This window comes from Prionailurus viverrinus, chromosome C2, assembly GCF_022837055.1.
Source record: "Prionailurus viverrinus isolate Anna chromosome C2, UM_Priviv_1.0, whole genome shotgun sequence".
In the NCBI taxonomy this organism is placed as follows: Eukaryota; Metazoa; Chordata; class Mammalia; order Carnivora; family Felidae; genus Prionailurus; species Prionailurus viverrinus.
Genome location: NC_062569.1, coordinates 87,003,233 through 87,026,714, shown reverse-complemented (window position 1 = coordinate 87,026,714; position 23,482 = coordinate 87,003,233). Strand labels below are relative to the sequence as shown.

The 23,482-nt window shown below is 42.1% G+C and overlaps 3 protein-coding genes across 7 annotated transcripts in view; 2 read left to right on the top strand and 1 right to left on the bottom strand.

Moving 5' to 3' along the window:
- The window catches only part of SENP5 (SUMO specific peptidase 5), a 50,584-nt gene extending 40,452 nt beyond the window's left edge, over positions 1–10,132 (top strand). For 3 of the 4 annotated variants that reach the window (XM_047876577.1, XM_047876578.1, XM_047876579.1), the window contains 4 exons: positions 1,210–1,347; positions 4,103–4,186; positions 6,024–6,074; positions 6,848–10,132. In XM_047876577.1, the coding sequence (XP_047732533.1) occupies positions 1,210–1,347; positions 4,103–4,186; positions 6,024–6,074; positions 6,848–6,958 (384 nt within the window). In that variant the 3' untranslated portion in view covers positions 6,959–10,132. The remainder of the gene's footprint in view (positions 1–1,209; positions 1,348–4,102; positions 4,187–6,023; positions 6,075–6,847) is intronic. The other variant, XM_047876580.1, reaches the window with a different exon arrangement.
- The window catches only part of NCBP2 (nuclear cap binding protein subunit 2), a 33,588-nt gene extending 12,996 nt beyond the window's left edge, over positions 1–20,592 (bottom strand). The window contains exons 1-4 of one of the 2 annotated variants that reach the window (XM_047876585.1): positions 20,424–20,592; positions 15,313–15,494; positions 12,308–12,446; positions 11,724–11,791 (exon numbers count right to left, since the gene is read on the bottom strand). In XM_047876585.1, the coding sequence (XP_047732541.1) occupies positions 11,724–11,791; positions 12,308–12,446; positions 15,313–15,494; positions 20,424–20,501 (467 nt within the window). In that variant the 5' untranslated portion in view covers positions 20,502–20,592. Of the gene's footprint in view, positions 1–11,544; positions 11,792–12,307; positions 12,447–15,312; positions 15,495–20,423 lie in introns of those variants that run through there. The other variant, XM_047876584.1, reaches the window with a different exon arrangement.
- Positions 20,593–20,664: 72 nt separating this feature from the next.
- On the top strand, positions 20,665–21,465 carry NCBP2AS2 (NCBP2 antisense 2 (head to head)). The gene has a single exon (XM_047876586.1). It carries the CDS (start codon positions 20,731–20,733, stop codon positions 21,028–21,030), a length of 300 nt encoding a protein of 99 aa, XP_047732542.1. The 5' UTR covers positions 20,665–20,730; the 3' UTR covers positions 21,031–21,465.
- The last annotated feature ends 2,017 nt before the right edge of the window (positions 21,466–23,482 follow it).

Sequence of the window (23,482 nt, the reverse complement as noted above, 5' to 3'; positions counted from 1 at the left end):
GTCAGACACTTAACTGAGCCACCCAGGCACCCCAGAAAGAGTTTCTTTTTAAGAAGAATGTAAATTTGGCCTCATTTAATACTGTGTTTAGATGTGATTCCTTGTTTTAGATACTCAGGATTTGTGCATTGGAAAGGACCAACTGTCTTCATGTTTTCTTCTGTCCACCTCACCTGCCAGGTTTATGGATGCAGAAAATGGAAAAGTAGAGGTGCTAAAGTGCTTTGCTCCAAAATCATGTCGACTAGTAGAAGATTCATTTAGAGCAGGACATTATCTGAATATCAGAAAGCAAGGAAGGCTTGAGAGATAGCTTCTAAGAATCTGATGTACTTTAAAATAGCCTTGTGACTGTTTTAACCCAAGGAACCCCTAAAAACTCTCAAAAAAAAAAAACCTGAAAAAAAAATTCATTCACAACTTTTACAGATGTTTATTGAGCACCTACTACTTTATCATTCATTCCACAACTGGGATTTTGAGTGGAATAGTAAATATTTCTAGATTGTAAAGGATGTGTAAAGAATTATCAAGGATATTTTTCCCAATTTTACCATCTGGGAAACCTGAGGTAGTGATAATGGTAATAGTTAAGATTCACTGGCTACATAGAATATGTGAAAGCAGTTTTCTGCATCTTATATATGTATTATCTCTCTCAATAATTTCCTAAGGTAGGGGCTGTTGTCTATAGTTTATAGTTGAGGAAATCAAGTCACAAAGAAGCTATGAAAATGACCAAAGTCATCTGGCCAGTAAGTGGAAGAGATTCCCTTTGAACTTCACCAGACTTCCTTCAGAGCCCATGATCTTAACTAGGACACTGAGTTTATAAAAAGAAGGCTTATGGTGCCTGTGCTGTTTTATAATATGATGATTCCTTCCTACATAAGAATTGAGTCAAGGTCAAATATGTACACAAAAGCATAAAAATAAGAGGCTAAGTCACATTAAGCATTTGCAAAGCACAGGTGTAGCAGGTTTGAATGTGAAATGGTGCTTTCTGGATCTTCAGTTTTCTTATTGTGTATTATAGCTTAGTAGTTACAAGCATGGGCTTTAGATTCAGACCTGGGTTCAGATTTTGGCTTCACCACTTCCTGCTTTTATGACCTCAAACAGGTCAAAGGTCAGTAAATGGAAGCTGTTTCTGCTGTTGTTTTGGATAGTCTGTGGTGATGGCCGCATTTCTTTTTCTTTTTTAATCAGGTGGATTTGTTTAAAAAGAGTCTTCTGTTGATTCCTATTCACCTGGAAGTCCACTGGTCTCTCATTACCGTGACACTCTCTAATCGAATTATTTCATTTTATGATTCCCAAGGCATTCATTTTAAGTTTTGTGTAGAGGTAAGTTAATATACTGCCTATATTTTTTCATTTATCTTGTGATCAAATAGAACAGAAGTCAGTTATCATAGGGGATCAATTTCTGTCATGAAAACCCTCTAAAATGTTGGCAGAGAAAAAGAACTACAAGAGGAATCCCCAGGTTGGGAGAGGTAGCTGTCTGTGATATGGATCCCACTCTGAGAAACAAGTCTGATTTGGATTTTGTCACATATTTTCCTGCCTCCCTATAAAGCTGCATTTTGAATGGATACAAATCATTTTCCTTGGTGTCTCTTAGGGCTAAAATTGGCTTGTATCTTCAAAATAACTTATGTAGAATGAGTTATAATCAAGAGAATCAGCCAGCAAAATAGAGCTCAACTAATGACAGTTCAACAACATGGTGAGATGCAAGAAAAATCCATAGGTTTCCTGATTTTCTTTCAGTAGCAAGGACCAGTTAAATTTAACTGAAAAAAGAAAGATTCCATTTTCAAAAGCAAACAAAGATATAAACTGACCAGGAGTATATACTCCAGCAAAAATTGTGGAAGTTCTTTAAGAGTAGAGCTCTATATTTAAAGGAAATCTGAGCAGATGGAAAGATAGGTAGGCTCAGTATTGGAAAGAGATCAATTATTCTCAAACTAATAATATATACCAATTTGCCCCCAATTTCTCAAGAGGATTTTGAATGAAAACTGATAAGCTCATCCTAGAATTCATAGTGCAGAGTTTATTGCATGAACATTGACGGAAGGAATACTAGAGGCCAAACCATAGTTTTAATAATTAAAGTTTTAATAATTAAAACTTAGGAATAGACCAGTAGATTGGTGGTACAGCACAGAGAATGTAGGAATAACTGCTGTATATGAGGGAACCTGGTATATGATAAAGTTGGGGAAAGACAGGCTATTCAATATATGCCATTGTGAAAAGTAGCTGTCTATTTGGATCCACATACAGATCCTTCATACTATTTATAAGAGCAAATTCCATGTAAAATAATGACCTAAATATAAAATGCAAAACTATAAAAGTTAGAATAAAATATAGAAAATGCTATGTTTTAGATTCAGGAAGGACTTCTTACACAGAGCCATAAAAGCAAAACACCTAAAGGAACAGATTGATAAATTGGACCATACCATAATTTAAAACTTCTGCATGTCCTAAAATTCAAAGAGAAGGGAAAGACCTGGAGAAAATATTTGTGACATATAATAATCACTACCCAGAAAATATAAAGAACTCCTAAAAATTAATAAAAGGATTTAAGAGAAATGGATAACGATTATTCAAATAAGTAATTTTAGGAAAAATGCAAATAGCCTTGAAACATGTGGAGAGATGCTTAGTCTTATCAGAAATACAGGAAATGCAAATGAAAACTACATCAGGGCTTCATTTTTTGCCCATTAGGCAAGTTTGATGGTATTCAGGTGTTCATTAGGTGTAAGGAAACCAGCTTTCATTTTTTCTGGTGGAGTATATGAATTAATATAGCTAGCCACTTAGGGGAGTTGAAATCCTGATCAGTTCTAAGTGCCTTATAAATTTATAAAAGATGTATGTATATCCTAGGGATTCCTGGCTGGCTCAGTCCTTGGAGTACACTCTTTATCTCAGGGTTGTGTGAGTTCAAGCCCCATGTTGGGCATGAAGCCTACTTAAAAGAAAGAAAATATATATCCTATTGAATACCAGTTCTATTTCTTGGTATATAAAAACGCTTGTGTACGTATGTGCACAGTGATAGGGCATGCACCAGAATGTTGACTGCAGCAGCATTACTGATAGTAAAAACAAAACAAAACAAAAACCAAAAAAACCCACCTAAATTTAACTCTACCAACAGAATAGTTAAGTACACTATAGTACATTCATACTATTAAACTGGCCATAGATCATAGATCTAGATCATAGATCATAGAATATAGATCTCCATGTTCTAAATAACATGGAAAGATCTCCAAGACCTATTGGGTTTTAAATAGCCAGTTGCAGAGTGATAGAGTATATGTTTATGGGAAGAAAATACATATGTGCATGTATGTATGTATATATGTGTGTGTGGTAGTATGTGCATAAACACAGTTGTATACATGTACATACATACTAATATTCCACCTTCAGTGTGGTTGGTTTAATTCCTGTTACCTCTGACTTCACCTTTAGAAGTGATGCACAGAAGTAGAGGGCATAAGGGAATATTTGAAACTCTGATAGGCTTCATCTTGGTAGAAGCTTCAGCAGTGGACTCGACTGTATTTAGTATCCAGAATGGGTTTCAGTAGAACTTTCTAGAAACTGCAAGATACCTTTATCTGCAGCCCTCAAAATAGAGTATATCTAAGGCTGGAATGTTTTTCATTTAGTTTCAATTATTGATTCCTGCCATGGGTTCCTTCTTTGTATTGAACATTGGCAGTAATCAGGTCTTTTTTTTTTTGTCTTCCCAATATTTAAACGTCAAATTCAGCAAGTTGGCTGCTGGAAAAGGCTGACCATCTTACAAAAACTTCTAATTAAAACATACAGTGGTATCCACAGCCTAAATGCATACCTGAGTATAGAAGGCCTGAGTCCTTCTTAACACTATGAAATGAAAGGTCAGAAATAAAGTTCCACCTTTTAAACTCGAGTGCAGACTTTGCCCAGTGGTGGGGCCACAGCCTCCTCCTCCTTTGCTTCTATCTGCTGTGAGCAGGTTCCATTTTTCACCAACTGATGGAACACAGCATCTGTGTTGTGGTTTCTTTTTAACCAGAATATAAGAAAGTATTTGCTGACTGAAGCCAGAGAAAAAAATAGACCTGAATTTCTTCAGGGTTGGCAGACTGCTGTTACAAAGGTAAGTATGTGATAAAAATGAAAACCCAGGCATGTCAAGGGGATGGAATTATCCTTAGGGGTGGGTGTCTTTAAAAGCATTTGAAGACTGGTGATGGAGATACCAGTAAGAGTCCGGAGGCTGCAGGGAGGCAGCTTAGAATAAACCTGTGTAGTATTGATCATCTAGCTACTTAGTTTCACAGTGCTTCTGGAGAAAAATTTAGTCATTTCATCAATGGGGCAGCTGCTAATGATATGGTTGTTATATTGGAAAAAAGGGAAAGGAAAACAGAACTTTTTCTTTTGATGGCACCTGCCTGTTACTTCCAGGATGACCCACATAGACCCACAGAAATGCTGAAGTGACTATTTGGATCCACTAAGGGAGCAAGTGCACTGGGCTTCTTAACCAGGCATCTGGGGAAGACAGTGGCTTGAAGGTTTCAGTATGAAAGCAGCACTATGTTTGTCCTATATGCACTCGTGCTGTCCATGGGGCAGAGTGCTCAGGCAGGTCTTCCCATCACTGTTACAGATACCAGCATCTTACATTTTATGGTCACTGCTTTATTGTTTTCAGAGTGTTTTTGCATGTGTGATCTCATTTGATCCTTACAGCCTATGAGGTAGGCAGGTCATTTAGGGATGGGCATCCTCTTTATTTTATAGATGAGCAAACTGAAGCCTAGGTGTCACCTAGGCCATCGGAACTACTGATAGAGTTGGGTCCTTGAACTTAGGTCTAGATCACTGAGCACAATCTTAAAGAGGCAGAGTCTTGGGGTGCCTGGGTGGCTCAGTCGGTTAAGCGTCCAACTCTTGGTTGAAGCTTAGGTCATGATCTCAGTTTCGTGAGTTCAGGCCCCATGTTGGGCTCTGAGCTGGCAGCTGGAAGCCTGCTTGAGATGTTCTTTCTCCCTGTCTCTGCCCTTCCCCCACTTGCACTGTGTCTGTCTCTCTCAAAACAAACCTATTAAAAAAAAAAAGGCAGAGTCTTGAAACAAACTTTAAGCCAAACCCAAGGGAACCAGATTTATTTGTTCATCCTTGAACTACACCAAATGCTAAGGTTTAAACCTAGGCTTAAGTTTTCTTTTAATAACTTAGTCTTTTAGTTGAAACCGGAATTGAACTTGTAAATTTTGAAAATTACCCAACTAGAATATCTAGGTATTCCAAATTTAGTCAACATCCTTCACATTTCCCCTTTAGGCAGAATACATAATCAGTTCTTTGGGAAACATACTGCTCTTTTTTATTTTTTAAATAATTTAAATGTTTATTTTTAAGAGAGCATGCAAGAAGGAGAGGAGCAGAGAAGGGGGGACAGAGGATACGAAGCGGGCTCTGCGCTGACAGCAGAGAGCCTGATGTGAGACTTGAACTCACAAACCGTGAGGTCATGATCTGAGCCAAAATTACTTAGCCGACTGACCCACCCAGGCACCCCAACATACTGCTTATCTTTATTTCTTTCAAAGAGTGACAGATGAAACGTGAAGACTACTAAGCAGGATTTTTAGTACATACTCAGTCCAGGCGTATGCTTTCTGATCCACAATTCCATTTTGATTCCATTGTCAGTAATCTGATAGTAAAACTATCCAAATCAAGTTTTAAAACAGGGTTTTGATTTTCTATTTCTCATATTTAGGTGAAGGTTCTATACATTTGGTTGCTAGCTCTTTTGATGCCTCTGTAAACTCACACACTTTAAATACCAGAGATATATACTAGTACACCAGCTGTCCTGGACAGACAAGTTTCTTTTACTTATTTTTCCATAAAAACAAATTTTCCTATCTGAAGATGAGTACTTGGTCTGATTTTAATGATCATTTTGTTTTTCTCTTTAGTGTATTCCACAACAGAAAAATGACAGTGACTGTGGAGTCTTTGTGCTCCAGGTAAAGAAATCTGTTTATCCAGAATTTGGAATGTGTGAATTAAATTTGTTGGGTTTAGAAAGGAGAGATGGGAGCCCCTGTTGTTATGTACCTGGCATTAGGCACAGGTACCCGAATACCTCCTCCCCTGGTGTACACGTCTTATCAGAGGTTAGGCACACTAGAGACTGGTCTGAATCTGTCTGTATCGTAGACCCTTGGCATTTGCAGAATTAACTACTTTTTTTTTTTAACCTTTGGCAAGTGGTCTTTAACCACAGAACAAAATTAATTACATTTTAAATAAGGGCCACATTCAAAAACTGCTTTCTCATGCTGTGGGTTCCCTTAGTGGTCTAAAAGGATTAATGAAAATTTTGTCATACATTACATTTACGAAGAAATTGTGTATAACCCATGAATTTATAGAGATTTGCAAAGATCATGGAAGATGGGCTCATTCCTTTGACTCGTGAATGTCTGGGGTTTGTAAACAAACCGAAGTTCTCACTTAAAAGACCACTTTAGGTGGAGTGGCAGTCTCAGCAGGTAGCACCTTGGAAAGAGTTGGAGCCTCTCCATCAATTTCTGCTTCTCACAGTATTGTTTGGGGGAGAGAGGGGAGACCCCAAACCATATACTTACCTGGAAAGCTGACTATAATTTGGAGGCAAATGTTTCAAAACAATGTTTTTACAACGAGTTTAAACTTTAAAATGCCACCTTAGGCCCCATTCTGTTAGGTCTGCATCAAAGCTCCATATGCCATTTAAGTGTTTCTGGGACCTTTGCAGTACTGCAAGTGCCTCGCCTTAGAGCAGCCTTTCCAGTTTTCCCAAGAGGACATGCCCCGAGTGCGGAAGAGGATTTATAAGGAGCTGTGTGAGTGCCGGCTCATGGACTGAAACTCAGCAGGACTCTGGAAGGTCTGACCAAGTTGAAGCAGATGGTTTGTTACTTGAATCTCCAAACACTTATTTGAATTTTTACAGATATTTCAGATCAGTGGTGTTGGGCCACTATTGTTACCTCAAATTTGTTTTTTGCCCTATTCATTTCTCTAGCTACCGTGTACTATTTTTTAATGTTCAGTTTGGTTTCATTTTTAATTTTATGGATTCCGTGTGTTTCCCCCATATTTAATATTTATTATCCAAACGCATGCATATAGACAGAGCATGCAGTGCAGAGTATTAAAAAAAAAAAAAAAAAGCCTAGTAGATTTGGTGCAGCTTTTGAAATTTACTTAGACGTGAACTGAATACAGGTTTAAAATTTAATCCCAGAACCTAAAAGTGCAGGATGTTTTTGATACAACATAACTTTGAGAAGGATTGTTGTTCCCTGGGGTGTAAAGGGTAGCTAGGAGTGGTGGTTTTGACAAAGCCAGTCCTGTTTTACCTGCTGCACCTTTCATGGACTTCCTTCTCCAAATGAGTCTTGCAGAGTGAATTGCATTCCTTTTGAAAGGGTGAGAAGTGGCCAAAACCTGACTGGTGTGTTCTGTTTATACAAGCACACTTATAAGTGCAGTGCCTACTTTGGGAGGAGTTGATTAAAGACAACAGCTTTTGGGGGTGGGGGGGTCCAGTTATTTTAACACATGAGAAAATTTCAATCTTGGCTTTAAGAATTACAACAAATGCCTAAATCTTATAAAGGCTTTTGCTGGAACACTGAATTCTCTGGATTTATTAAAAAACATTAATATCCATCAAACTAGTAGTCAACCACATGAGAATTCAGCCTTTCCAAGAGTAATTTACAAGTTGTCACTACCCTTGTGTTGTCTAAGATGTGGCAAATACCTTTCTATTTCAATGGTGTTTAAATATTAATCTTCAGAACTAAAGACTGACCAGGTCTTTTGCAGATGGGTGGGGAGAAGAGGAAAAGTAGTAAGACTTGCTTGCACAGGAGCACAGCAGATGTTACTAGACTTTTGTTGCTCCTACCTCTTTAGTGATCTCAGCAGCATGCAGGGCTCCCTCAGTTGGCCTCTTGTTGACCAACCCTGAGACTCCAGAGCTGGAGTCCTTTTTTCACTTCTATCAACCTCGTCTTCTGGGGAAAAGCAGAAGCGACCCTGTCCTAATACTTTGCTGCATTAGGATTAAAGTAATGGATCTTGCATCTTTATTCTAGCCTTTTGTGATATTTGAAAAGAAAGGAAATGAGGAAAGATGCATGTTAAACTACTCAATTACCTTTTCTGAACTGGGGCAGAAAAAACAACAGAGGTGTATGTAAGCATCTCAGAAGCTTACACCAAATACCAAGTAAATGACAGAAGATACTTGGATTTATGCCTGGTTAGGTGTGGGGTGTTGGAAATAAAAAGCTAAAACGTGCAGTTAAACTTGGCCATGAGGTAAGGTTTCCAGCAGTTGAAGGTAGAGTCAGAACATGTTTACACGCAGGGTTCCCATCCCCTGACATTCCAAGCACCAACACCAGTGTTTACATTGTAAAGAGCCCCAGCATTCTCCACACTCCTCTAGACTTCGTGTAAAACCAGGTCAGTATTTCTTACTGTGCTTCAGGTCGCTAAAAGGACTGAGATCAGAGGCACTTTATGCTGCTACAGTTAGGCTTGTGTTGTCAGCATTTGCAAAGATGACAATTTAAAGTGAGGAAGAGATCCTGAGGTTTTCTGACATTAGCTAATTATGCAAACATGAGATTTTTTCAAATCTGCATGTAAGACATTTGCCTAATGGGAGAAGGGGGCAGTTATGCAGTGGCCAGTAACTAGGCTGTGGATTCACAGTGTTTTATACTTTAGAGCTCCATCTCACCTCCTCACTGACAACCAGGCACGTAGAAGAGGCAGAACTGTGTTCCTAATCTTTAATGCTCAGAAGTGGAGTTGCCGTTTTCCTCCAGTCTGAGAAACGGTCACCTCCTCGGCGCGGAGGCAAGCAGGGGTGCTCAAGAGGTAACTACAGTAAGCTGCCCAAGTCCCGCTTCCCTTTCACTTCCAGCTTCATAGGGCACCTTGAGGTGTACTGTCAAGCTCGCTTTTGCCTAAATGTCAGATGTTTTAAGTATGGTTCAAAATGTTCCTCTATTCATGAAACTCGGTTTTAGCATACAGAGTTGCTTTTCCCTCTTGTGATTAGGTGTAAACCTCTATTAGCCCAAACCCTACATCAGAGGGGCCTCTGTCCTGATGTTTGCAATAATTGCTTCTTTGCAACAAAGACATTTTTTAAATATAGTCTGGGCTGCTGGTGGAAGAGACAGGCATTGTTTTATTGTCACTAGCTTGGCACTGAATTGTTTGGGTGCCCACAAAGTGGGCAGACCTTATGCTTTTGAGGTTGAGTGCAGGCCTTGTACAAACTAAAAGCTGCTTATGATGTGCCTTCAAGCTGCCCGGTCCATCAGCAAATTACTAGTCTGTTGTTTCTTTCCAGTGATTTGTCCTTAGGTTAAATCTGTAGCCATGAATGTGGATTTAATTCAACTTTTAGTTCTCTTAAGAAGAAAGGGAACCTCTTAAGGAAGGGAAAGGAAGCAGTTGCTGCCAATAATCCCCACTTTCTGGCTTTGCATTATATTTTCTACTTCTGAGTGACACTGTCATCTTGGGAGTCACGGTTGGAACAAAACAACAGCCCTGACTAGTGGAAGACCTGCCCTTTTTCTTTGCAGTTGTGTTCACTGCTTCCCCGGGTGAGAAGGGCTGACTGGGAGAGCTCTGGGTGGATCAGACCCTTCACACGAGAAAAAGAAGTATGTTAATAATAAATAGTGTGAATTGAATATACTGACTACCTGCTCTGTTTAATTATGTTAAGAAACCAAACTAATCAACAGTTGTAAAGCACCTACTTCTATTATGTGCGAGGCTCTGCCTCCTGGCCTATAGATAATTAAGACCTAGGGAATATACCGTCAGAGAAATGCAAATTGTATTTGGGTGTTACAAAAACAGGCCTAGATAAGCTGTTCACTTAAATGGTACCTTTGGACAGAAAAAGAATTTATTTAAAGATTGTGATCATGTAAAATTACTCAAACCTTCTAGCAAAAATATTTTTTTGAAAAATAAACTAAATGCCTTTATAAACGTGTGTTCTCTTGTACTGAATAACATGTCCTGTTTGGGAGAGTGACGCTCTTGTCACGACAAAGCTCATTTATGAACAGTGACCAGTGTAAGCTCTAAGCAGCTGACCCAACAGTGTCCAACAGAATTTTCTGCAGTGATGGCAATGTTCATATTTGCATGCACTACAACAGCCGCTACCCCCATGTGACTCATGAGCTCGCTATTAGACATGTAAATTCTGCACATTACTCAAATATTCCAGAGGAAGAGCTCCAATGTCTCTCTTTATAGGTGATGGGCAGAGATGATAACTTGGTTCAACAATTCAAAAAGGAACCACTGTCTGTGGAAATCTGAGTTATGTTTTACTACAACATTATAAAATACGTTAATTCAAAGTACAGCGTAAAAGAAATATTTCAAATGAAGAGTGTTATGTCTTCATTAAACATCTGCAAATTATGCACTTACATAGTGCATAATCCAAGTCATAGCTCTTAATCCAAGTAATCAACTTGAACTTAATGAGAGAACCTATACTTTAATGTGAAAGATGTTCCTATTAAGGTACTTCATCTCCAACTCTCACAAACCTTAGAAGGTAGGAGATACTTTGTTGATAGATGAGAAAATTTCACTTATATGTCAGGGAAAATTATATTAGACTAACAGTTACATTAGAGAAATCAACTTATGCCTTATGAATACAAAATAAATTTTGTAGACTCCCTTCTCTAAAGAAACCATCAGCTCCCTGTCCAGGCTCTGACACTCCGTAAGCACAATTAAGGAAAAAACAAGACAGACTTCAGCATGAGAATTAGCCAAAACACATTTCCTGAGGGAAGCAATTCTGATTGTTCTTGTTATGTGTTCTCTTGATCTTCAAACCCTTTTTAAACCCAGTCCATTCCTAACATCATTCTGAAAACAAATCAGTCTGATGCATAAACCCTTCTGTAGCTCTAAGTAAAACACATCTTTTGAAAAATGTATAAAATAATAAATACTCAAGTCTTAATACATATAGCATATAAGCTGGTGGTATCCCCTGGCTTACAGACTAAGGCTTACTTTTGCTCCAACAATTTAGGAAGTTGCCCTGACTCCTGAATTTGCCTTTAGAGATTAGAACTCAACCCAGAAACAAATGTAGTTGTCAAGACTTCTAAACAGAACAAAGCTGTACAACATAGCACAAAGCCCCATTTATTACATTTTATCTCCTGCAAACCTAATTTTTAATAATTCCAGGCCCCAGTGTAGACTGTGATCATACTATCCATTTAAAAATTTTTCCATCTTCCTAAAAGAAGTGTGGTGTTTGGGGCTGACAGATCAACATCATAGATCGAATCTGTTGCCATGGAACACAAATTCCGACCTGGTAACCTGACACATGGCCAAGATTGTAAGACTATAGATTTAAAGGCATTCTTTTGGATTCTGTCCTTTAATAGTTTTCAAAGGAAAACCAGGAAAAGGCTTCCAGCTCAGAAGAGACCTTGATCAAAGCATGGTACAAGTGGACAGGTTTGTAGACCTTGGGTAATGCATGGCAAATTGAACAGGCCAAAGGACTGAGTTTTCACGATGGGGCTCTCACCACTCACTGGTTTTGGGCCAGTTTTCCATAGCCTCCTCTCCCAGCGTCATAGTCCTGACGATACTCATCTCGTACCTTAATTGAAAAGAACACAAGTTACATTATAGAGAAGATTGGGGTAGCAAATAAAGTAAGTTCTACACCCAACGTGGGGCTTGAACTCACAACCAAGACCAAGAATTACATCTCTACTGACTGAGCCAGCCAAGTGCCCGTACTAACAGTTTTTTACCAAACATTATGCTCATACTCTTTCACCAGCATTCAAAAGTAGCATACTCCAAAGATTACTCAAGTTAGGCTATTTTTTAAAATAAAAACTTAGAACTTATTTCAGTGCATTTTCCTTTTGTTCTAGACACTTGCAGGTACAAAATATCTAGGCCCTGGCAGAAGTCCAATAATGGTTGCTTGTGAAAATGTATACAATCTATAATTTACCAATCCTAATGGTTAGTTTTCAGATTCCCTTCAAGCGAGGGTTATAGGCACAAAGTTATTTTCTACAAGAGCAAACATAAACTGACAAAATCTTGTCACTAGGACTGAAATCCCAGGCAAACCCTGAGCCAAGAGAACCTTCCTGCATACCTGGCCCCCAGATCGCCCACGGCCATACTGCCTGCCCTCCTTAAAGCCTGCGTCCCAGTCTGTGCGAATGATCCGGTCATCCAGACGAGTTCCATTTATGTACCTCATGGCATTTTCTGCATCTGCTCTTGAATAGTATCTTAAGTGGAAGTATTAAGGAACACTATATAGCATTTCTCCAAACATTTTTAGAAATACAGGAAACATCTAAATGAAGCTGAGATAAGAAAGAATACAAAAACAAATCCAACCAGATAGATTTCAGAGACAGTAATCTGGCTTGCACAAGCTTGTTTGAGGTTGGTCCAAAAGCACTTACAGGGTCAACTAAGATTTATCCAGGACTACTGACTGAGATTTCCTGGAGAATCTTGCCGATAATGATTTGGTCCCACTGTCCCCATATTTTGGTTTGTAAAGTATAAATATGTTCAGTGCAGGTTTGGATCACAAACTGCACACTTCTTATCCAAAGAAACAAAAGCATCCAAATCTGAAACTGTATATTCAACAACCTTAATAAAAAGAGATTACAGTGCATATGGAATTGTCATTGCATTTCATTAGAAGGAAAGGCTCTATCAGGTTAGTTGTTTCCAAATCTATTTAATTAGGTCTACTAAATCTATCTTTGGAGTGGTATTAAAAAAAAAAAAAAACCTCCAGGGACACTTGGATGGCTCAAACATCCAACTCTTGATTTCAGCTCAGTTCATGATTTCATGGATTGTGAGTTCGAGGCCCACGTGGGGCTCCATGCTGAGAGTTGGGGAGCCTTCTTGGGATTCTCTCTCTCCCTCTCTGCTCTTCCCCTGCTCATGTGCATGCTCTCTCAAACTAAATTAACATTAAAAATCTATATATTAAAAAAACCTCCATAAGCAATTATGATCATTGGCTGGGTTCAGGGAAATGCTGATCTAGATTTTTTCCCATCTCTTTTTTTTTTTTTTTTTAAGGCTTATTTTGAGAGAGCGAGCAAAAACATGCACAAGCAGGGAAGGGGCAGAGAAAGGGAGAGAGGAAGAGAGAATCCCAAGCAGACTCTGCACTGTCAGCATAGAGCCTGAAGCTGGGTTCAGTCTCACAAGCCACAAGATCATGACCTGAGCAGAGTCAGATGCTTAACCGACTGAATCACCCAGGCGCCCCTTTCCCTCTATGTCTTTAATTACACAGGTAAGGAAGCACTTGCAGAAATTCCAGTGTCCAACACCTACCCTGCTGGCACATAATAGGCATTCAATAACTTTTTTGCTGAATGAATGAGAAAAGGGCAAACTGAGAGAAACCACTGTCCACAATAGCCTTTCCTTTGGGTATTTGCTATTATGATTGTGAATCTCTGACCTACAAGACAGATGCAAAAGCATTCCAATTCTCAGACTGATTATTAGTTATAAGGTAGATTTTCTTTGCTTTTTGTGTTCTCATTGTTCTCCCTGTGAAGAGGCAGATATAAAATCTGAGCACTCTTGTCCTCTGTGACTGACAGGAGAATGGAAGAAGCTTGCAGAGCCTAGAAATCAAATACCAAAATCACAAGTTTGGAATAGGTTAAGTAGGGCTTCCATTTCAAGCTGACAGAGTGAGCATATTCCTCATTTCCTTCTCAAGACCCAATTAAAATGACAGAAAAGATACACCCAAAGAACAGAAAAGGCCATCAGGAAACCAGGGATTCAACAAAAGCTGATGGAAGACTGCTGATGAAAGAAAGTCACAGTTTGAAATATTCTTGAAGGAGCTTAAAGGAGACAGCAAACACATGAGGCTCTCAAAAGTGTGAGACAGCAAACGGTTTAATTAAAGGTCTATATGTGGGAAGACGACCCGGTAGCAGGAAGGCATTTAATCCTAGGCAAATAAAAAAAGAGTGACAGAATTCTGAACAAATTGGAGGAACTAGGGTTAGGGCAGTGTCTTTGATGTTAGTATGACAAAATAAAATCCCTTTCATACTAGCATTTGGGAAACCCACATATCCCAAAGGCAAGGCAGAAACTTGAGAGAGAAGATCTGCTGGGGTCTACAAAGTTAGCCTTAGCCTTTCCCTGATTATGATCAGAAACCTAGGGATCACCAGACATTTAAGGAAAATTTACAGCACAAATACAACCTGCCAAAAGAAAAAAGAAATGGTAATTTGGGACACACAAAAAAGTTTTTAAAAACACGCTGTTAGATCAAGTCTGGGAAATTTCTCAGAATATAAAGCAAAACGACCAAATACAAAAATATTGGGGAAAAACCCCCCAAATGATAAATCCAGGAAGTCCAACATTTATACAATTTCCAGAGAAGTAAATTGTTTGGTTTTGACCTATAAAATCAAGTTCTATATATCTACATAATGAAATATTATACCGCCATTAAAAAAGAGGTACACCTACATACGCTAACATAAAACAATCTCTAAGGTAGAGGGCAAAAATTAGTGCATGCAGTATGCTACTACACATCCACAGGATCACTTCTGGAAAGATACCCAAGAGACTGGTAACAGTCTCTAGGTTTAGAATAGTACAGAGGTTTTCACTATACCCTTTGAACTTTTGGTCAGCTTTCCACCCCCACCCTGCCCCCATTTTGAGTAGTCTTCACGCCCAATGTGGGCGTGTAGCCCAACATGGGGCTTGAACTCACTACCCTGAACTCAAGACCTGAGCTGAGATCAAGAGTTGGACACAACTGAGCCACCCAGGTGCCCCCGCTTTGGACTTTCGTAAATATCACGAGCATATACTTTCAACAGATTGTTTCTTAAAGAATCAGTTATAAACAAAAGCATGGATTTCAGAACAGGATGTAAATGTTATCAGCTTTCACAATTCAAGAGTGTAGACACATTGGACAGGAAGTTAAGAGGGAGATGAAGGAAGAAGGAGAGGTTAAGTACAGGGATGCTAATTAGTGGATGGTCTCACTCAATTTTTCAACAGGTGACTAGCCACTCTAGGCCCACCCTCATCCAATAGCTTATGCCAGACACATAGGAAGGATACTCCACAAAGCAGAACCCACATGCTGTCTTCTTCATCTTATCCAGGCCCATAATGATTTTCTTTATGTCGCCACTTTTACTGAAAAGTTCATAGATTTGTTCTTCAGTTGTGTAAAAGGAAAGATTTCCAACATACAATGTACAGCTCTTCTTCAGTAATTTTTCCTGTTCTTCATTGTCGCCCTGGAATTTCAAATAGAGAAAAAGTTAAGCAACACAATCTAAGAAGAGTCCTGCTTAAACAGTATTCAAAGTATGGCAATTAGTTCTGATTTGGGAATCAGCTTCTTTCTCATCATCCCAGTCTACCACAAATTCCTTGCCAAAAGGAGAGAGGGAGAGAGGGAGACAGGGATACAGGGAGGGAGGGAGGGAGGGAGAGAGAGAGAGAAATACAGGTGTTCACATCCTAGGAGGCACATCTGCAGGTCCAGACTGCTTCTAGGAGACAGCCACAACTTGAGTCATGTTGCACGTAGCCCTCCTGTAACACACTGCTCCCAATGGCATGCCTTTTCCCTGCACACTCCATATCCTCAGCATTAGATCCTTCTCTCACTGTTCAAGTTTAATACACTAGAAAGGTCTTTTTTTGTAGTGAAAAATAAATGCATTTTCAGACAGGGTATCCCTTATAATACTCTCCTAGAGAAGAGATGGTTACATGCTCATAGATTTTTCTGAGTTTAGGAGAAAATGTAATAATCACTAAAAACGAGTGCTTATGTTCTTGACAGCCTTCCTAATTTGGAAGACAGGATGAAGCCAGAGACAGAAACGTAACTGGCCTTCAGCCAACACACTTCACAATACTTGGGACTCACCATGGGCTAGATCTAGTATTTTATATGCCGGCATAGAAACCAGTTGGCCATCTTGGATCTCCTCTTCTAGCCTCCACAATGGGCAGGACAGATGCTGACTAAATAGAAGGCCTACCCACTGACCTGCTCTCAGGCTCTCAGGTTAAGGCTCTAACACCAACCATACAGTGGTATTCCAGTTTGGAAAGTGGCTGGGTAGATCCACACTCAGGCCCCCAGAGCACTTTACCAAGAGGCCTCCCTTCTTCACTTACTACTCTCTATATAATGTTGATCCAGCTTCCTTCACTCTAAGAATAAGACTTTGCATTGCTGGTCTCTGAATGCTTTGTAGCACAGTGGTCACTCAGACTAACAGATCTCATGTGATCACGTTCAGTGGTAGAACAGAGGAAAAGACAAACCATCTGAACTCACGTCAAGAGGAAAATGATGAGATAAATTATGGTACATCAATAAATATAAAACTATGCAGCCCCAAGAAAAAAGTAGAACCATAAGGAACATCTCCAAGATAGCACACTGAAAAAAGGTACAGAACAATGTGAAGGGTATGCTCCAAATTATTACTGTTTTTAATGTTTACTTATTTTTGAGAGAAGGACAGAGGATCCCAAGCTCTGCGCTGACAGCAGCAAGCTTGATGCCGGGCTCAAACCCATGAAACCACAAGATTCCAACCTGAGCTGAAGTTGGGGACTCAATGGACTGAGCCACCTAGATGCCCCCAAATTATTATTTTTTTAAGTATGAATATACATAGATCTCATACACAAGAAACAGGTATATCTTCCTCCAGGGACCACAGGCCAGAGACTTCCACCTATGAATCGCATTTAATTCTCAGAAATGAATGAGGTAGGTCCTTTTGAAAGAGAGAGTGTGTGAGCAGGGGAAGGTCAGAGAGGGGCAGAGCAAGAGAGAGCGAGCACGTACACGCAAGAGAGAAAATCCCATGCAGACTCTGAGCTAACAGTAAGGCTCAAACTCAGGAAGTGTTAGTTCATGACCTGAGCTGAAACCAAGAGTTGGACCTTAACCAACTGAGCCACCCAGGTATCCCGAAGTAGGTCCTGTTTTATTATCCTATTTTACACCTGAGAAAAGACAGTTAAGTAATTCATTCAAGGTCATACAGCTACTCAGTAGTTGCAGCTGGAACCCAAACCCAGTCTTAGCCCCAATCCCATACTTCCTTAAAAAGTACACAGGACAAGTCATTCTACATTAAAAACACGTTTTCAGGGCAGTCAGTTAAGCGTCAGATAGATTAACGTGGCTCTATCAGTTAAGCGTCTCAGGTGGCTCAGTCAGTTAAGCGTCTGACTTTGTTTCAGGTCATGGTCTGACTTTGTTTCAGGTCATGGTCTCACAGTTTGTGAGTTCGAGCCCTGTGTCAGGCTCTGTGCTGACAGCTCAGAACCTGGAGCCTGCTTCAGATTCTGTGTCTCCCTCTCTCTCTGCCCCTCCCCCACTCACACTCTGTCTCTCTCAAAAATAATAAACATTAAAAAATAAAAAGAGAGAGACAGAGACAGAGTGAGCAAGGAAGGGCAGAGAGACGGAGACACAGAATCCAAAGCAGGCTCCAAGCTTTGAGCTGTCAGCACAAAGCCTGAAGTGGGGCTTGAACTCATGAACCATGAGATCATGACCTGAGCTGAAGTTGGTCACTTAACCGACTGAGCCACCCCAGCACCCCTTGTAAAAATATGCCTGGGTTGCTCAGTCCATTAAGCATCCAACTTCAGCTCAGGTCATGATCTCACGGTTTGGGAGTTGGAGCCCCACATCGGGTTCTGTGCTGACAACTCAAGAGCCTGGAGCCTGCTTTAGATTCTGTGTCTCCCTCTCTCTCTCTCTCTCTCTCTGCCCCTCTCCCACTCCAAGTCTCTTTCTCTCTCAAGAATAAACATCAATTTTATTTATTTGTTTTATTTATTGCTTGCATGCAAGAGTGGGGGAAGAGCAGCAAGAGAGGGAGAGAGAATCTCAAGCAGGCTCTGCGCTAACAGTGCTCTAACTCACGCAGGACTTGGACCCACAAACTGTGAGATCATGACCTGAGCTGAAATCAAGAGTTGGATATTCAACTGACCGGGCAACCCCGGTGCTCTGAGTTTTCAGAGCTTTGGAATGAGGCATTAAAGTAGATTCACCTTATTTGTATCACTGCTGTTACTGATTTATTAAAATTACCAGGAGGCCTTTTAATTCTACTTTTCTCACACATGTAAGTAATCCAAACAAATAGCCTATTCCAAACAAACAGCTACAGCTTAAGACAACTGTGGTGTAAGTACTTACTTAAGGAATATTCATGTGGGTTCCATTCAGAGAACACCAGAAATTCCTCATGATAGTATCTTACTACTATCTGAATAAAGTTACAGGTCCTTTAGACCGCACAGATGAATAACAGAAAAAGTTGAAACTTTTCACAGTTTTAATCTTATAGGATACCTGAAATTCAAGATGGTTATGATGCAGGGAACTTTCTAAAGCAACGAGAACTGTAAAAGTGATAGAAGTGAAAATCTTGCTTGGCATATAGTAAGCATTTAAAAACGGCTGGCTTAGTGAATGAATTTTTTTTTTATTTAAAAAAAAAATTTTTTTTTTCAACGTTTATTTATTTTTGGGACAGAGAGAGACAGAGCATGAACGGGGGAGGGGCAGAGAGAGAGGGAGACACAGAATCAGAAACAGGCTCCAGGCTCTGAGCCATCAGCCCAGAGCCTGACGCGGGGCTCGAACTCACGGACCGCGAGATCGTGACCTGGCTGAAGTCGGACGCTCAACCGACTGCGCCACCCAGGCGCCCCTGTGAATGAATTTAAGATCATCCTCAATTTGGCCTCAAAATTAACTTTTCCCTACCCCACTAACACATTTTTGCATTCTCCATGCCCACCCTCTTCTAATGTTTATTTTTGAGAAGGAGAATGCAAGGGGGTGGGGGAGACTGAGAGAAGGGAGATGGAGAGAGGGGGAAGGTGAGAAAGGGAGAGATGGAGGGGGAGAGGGGGAGGAGAGAGGCGGGAAGAAGAGAGAGAAATCTGAAACAGTCTCCAGGTTCTGAGTGGTCAGCACAGAACCTGATGCAGGGCGAAGTTGGAGGCTTAACCGCCTAAACCAGCCAGGTACCCCTGCCCACATTCTTCTGAAAACACGTCCCTCCTTTCCTGTCACAAGCTGTCTTCCTTTTCTGAATCTTCACAGGATTCCCTTATCCTCACCATTTCTGCTCTAGATTATGATTACTTGCCACTATTTACAATCCCTATTAGAAGATTATAAACTCTAAGGGTACGGAAACAATATTCCCTCTCCCTCTAGGACTTAGCAGTTTCGGCCACAGCACTCGATAAAAGTTTACGAAATAACCAGTGGTTGATGAGTGTTGCTCCACTTCAACACTGCCTCTGCTGATACTCAACAGCCCACCTTGAATATTTGCAGCCTTTCCTTTTCCCACAAACTAAAACCTCCCTCTTCTGAAACCCAGCAGTTCTCTGATCTGGACACCTAGACACTTAAAAGTGCCTAGCTGGGATGGTCCACCTTCCCACTCCGAGGGCTCCTTAAGGTTGGAGACAAGGCTGAACTTTGTGTCTCGCCAGCCCACTGCGCAGAACTTTGTAGGACCAATCTACTCTGCCAAGGAAGGAAAGGGCCACAACGACAAAAAGCTGATCTAACTTAAAATAAAAAAGCACTAGGGGCACCTGGGTGGCTCAGTCAGTTGAGCTTCCCACTCTTGATTTCAGCTCAGGTCATGATCCCAGGGTCACGGGATGGAGCCCCGCACTGGGCTCCCCGCTGGGCAGGGAGACAGCTTGGGATTCTTGCCCTCTTCTCTCCCCCTCTGCAACTCTTCCCCGCTTCTGCTCCCTCTCTAAAAATTAAAAAAGTAATAAAAAGTCCCAGTACCTGGGTCAGGAAAGCGCCCCTCCATACTCCCTCCAGGTGTCAAAAGGACACCTTTTGCCCCTCATATCACAAAGTCACCTTCCCAAGCCATTGGCTGTGAAAACGCAAGCCACCGTTACTACTGCCGCTGGAACCCCTCTGCAGGGAGCAGCTGCAAGGGAAAGGAAAATGAGCCTCAAATTCTCTATGAGATAAGGGCATTCAGCCCTTTCAGCATCCGTTCCCCAGGAGGCACCGGGCCTCATTTCGCTTTTCGGGAAACCAAAGAATGGAAAACGACACAATGAGACAACAGTAAGCCGATTCTGGGCGTTCTGGCCCTGGGCCTTCCTTCTCGCGTCCCGGCCTCCCTCACCCGGAAGTGCTGGTCCCGGTACTGGCTCAGCTCCACGTAGGAGTCGCTGCGCAGCGCCTTCAGAAGGCCGCCGGACATAGTGCAGAGAGGTAGACAAAGACGCCGCCACTCAGGGATCAACGAGGCAGCCGCGGCGGCAGCGGAAGCGGAAACGCGCTGAAGCGGCCGCAGAAGGTGGATATCCTATGGACCAATCCCTGCGCGATAGTGTCGTCACGGGGCGGGGCGGGCGCAGACGTGGTCCGTTTTGGGGAGTCGTCGGTCGGAAGCAAGAGCTGTGGCCTCTGGGTTCCGGGTCGCTCCGAGAATGGTTCTTCGGCGGCTCTTGGCCGCGCTGCTCTACAGCCCGCAGCTGGTGGAGCGTCTGTCGGAGTCTAAGCCCATCCGGCGTGCGGCGCAGCTCACAGCCTTCGCACTGCTGCAGGCCCAGCTCCGCGGCCAGGACGCAGCCCGGCGCCTTCGAGCCCTTGCGGCTGGGCCCGCGGGTTCCCTAGGTCGCCGCGCTGCCCGCTTCAAAGACACCTTCACTCAGGAGCTGCGCCGCGGCCTCCGGGACCGCCCGGGGTCACCCCCGGGTAGCCAGAGGGGCCCAGGCGCAAACCCCTAAATCCACGCTGGGCCCGATCAAGGTCACCGGCTTTCCTTTCTGGGCTCGACACAGGCCTCGGCGGTAAGGAGTCACCGTGGGCACTGTGCACGGCTTCGAATTCTGACTCAGATTGTCGGCCTTCTGGGGTTCCGTTCATCAGGGAGTCCAGGCCAAACCGACATCCCCGGTGAAGCCCTGTGATCCGACTGGACAATATGAAGAAAGCCCCGAAGCCTGACAGAAGCAGATAGGCTGGGCCCTGATGTACCGTGTACAGAGAGCTATGAACCAAACCACAGCCGAAAGAGTGCCCTCTGCTAATGGGACTAAAACTCGTGCTAGATGCTGCTACCTCTGCACTCAGAGAGCAGCGCGCTACTTCCAGAGGGGGGAGCATGGATGGAAGGACAAACCTGCAGCTGCCCAAATCCTCTGATTAAATGTATGAGCTGAGTAATGATGTGAGTGTGGTACTTCTCTGGCAAGATGGGCTAGGGTTCCTGGGGACTATGGGCCCATGGTAATACTAGTTAACACATTTTGAATGCTTATTCTGTGCTGGCACTTGATAATTGCACTCGTGTGGATTATCTCACACTTTACAACCACTTTCATATGAGGAAGTGTAGGTTACATCCTTACAGAGTGGGATGTGAATACATGAGTTTGATTCCAGGGCCTAAGTCCTTAATTACAAATCTCTGCAGCATTTACCCTGACCTTCAATGCCTGCCTTCACCCCAGGACCTCCTTCCTTCAGAAGTCACCACTGGGCGTTAGGACCACTGCCTACCATGGAACAAGCTGCCTGGATTCCTAGTCCCAGTTTTAGAGGGTTTGGGATACAATCAAGACTATGGCCCAGTTAATGGACCCGTGATTAGGAAATCCATGGTATACAGAAATGTCTTGTCATCTGAGGCTTCTGACTGAATTTCTGATTGCCTCTAGTTAGGCTCCACAGCTAATCATGCAATCTAGGGAATTTGAAGCCACAGGAGATGCTTTTAGGCTGGTGACCAGCAAGAATTTATATTTTGGCCTTTCTTATAGTCACAGAGAGGGAGCTGGATATGGCCAGAGACCTCCCATGGGGATGGAGAAGCTAAAGTAGCTTTCCTAATGTTCATACTTCTGATTTGATATCCCATCAGAGGTGCTGCTATTTAATCCTCTCTGCAGCCAGAAGTTCCACTGTCCTGATGACCAGAGTCCTGATTTGGCATCCTACCCCCGTCCTATCAAAGGACAAGTCCTTCTCCCAGACCAGAGACAACTCTGGATTCTTCTTTGAGGCTGTCAATGAGGAGCCTGAAGACCTTGTTCCTTCTACTGCCTTTCTGCCTCATTGGTCTCAATCTCACTCATTTGTCTCTGGATCTCAGAGCAGCAGAATATTAGCGGTCTCCAGCTGGACCCCCTACCCTCAACACAGGTCAGCACACTCAGTGGTAGGTCTTCTTCCAGACTGGCAGAGAGCAAAAGGAAGCATTGCAGGAAGCCATGAAGCTACTAGACAAACTGGCCATTTTGGTAAGAAAGGGAAAAACAAGAGAGGGGGACAGTTGTTTATTTCTCATGGAAGAAGTGTATAAGAAGTAAGTTCCCTCCATTTCTGTAGAGGGAGTCCGAGCAGAGAGAGAGAAAACAGAGTCCTTTCTATTCTAGTGACAGGTGATTTAAAAGGCAAAAGATTTATGCGATCTGAAGAGAAACCAGAGTATAGTGACAGGTGATTTAGATGCCTCCGCACTTCATTGGAGAAGCCTCCAGGGATTGTAGTCACTGGCTTGCCATCCCACCAATTACCCTATGACTAAAGAAACAGACCAAATTCTTCGCACCATTCCCAGTGGCAATAATCTTCCAGCATGCCTTTCAAGCTCTAAGTTCTGCCAGAAAGTGAAGCAGGAAGCAACTCCTCCTGCTATCCTGTAGGGCAATTCTGATTCAACCGTTGATGCCACATAGACCTAGATATGAGTACCTTTTTTTTAAAGTGGATTTTTTTTATTTAAGTTTATTTGTTTTGAGAGAGACAGAGACAGCATGAGCGGGAGAGGGGCAGAGAGGGAGAGAGAGAGAAAGAATCCCAAGCAGGCTTTGCACTGTCATCCCAGAGCGCTGTGTGGGGCTCAAAATCATGAAACTGTGAGATCATGACCTGAGCCGAAACCGAGAGTCAGACGCTTAACCGACTGAGCCACCCACGTGCCTCTAGAGAACAGCACTTTATGGACAACTGTATTAGAAGTCAGACCGTTAGCCATCTACATGGACTGCTATGCCAACAGTTCCTCTAGGGAATTCTGAGACTGTGGATCCAACTCGGGGAAGATGCAGAAATCCCAAGAAGTCCAAAGGAGTTTGGGACCCTAGAGTCTAGAGTGTCTCCAAGGTGGCACTTGGGCTGCAAAGTAAGCAAATAAGTGCCAGAGATGATGTTAGGCACTAAGGATAGGAAGACACA

Excerpts from the sequence above, each read along its gene's own strand:
- NCBP2AS2 (XM_047876586.1), top strand. The coding sequence starts at position 20,731 with ATGGTTCTTCGGCGGCTCTTGGCCGCGCTGCTCTACAGCCCGCAGCTG.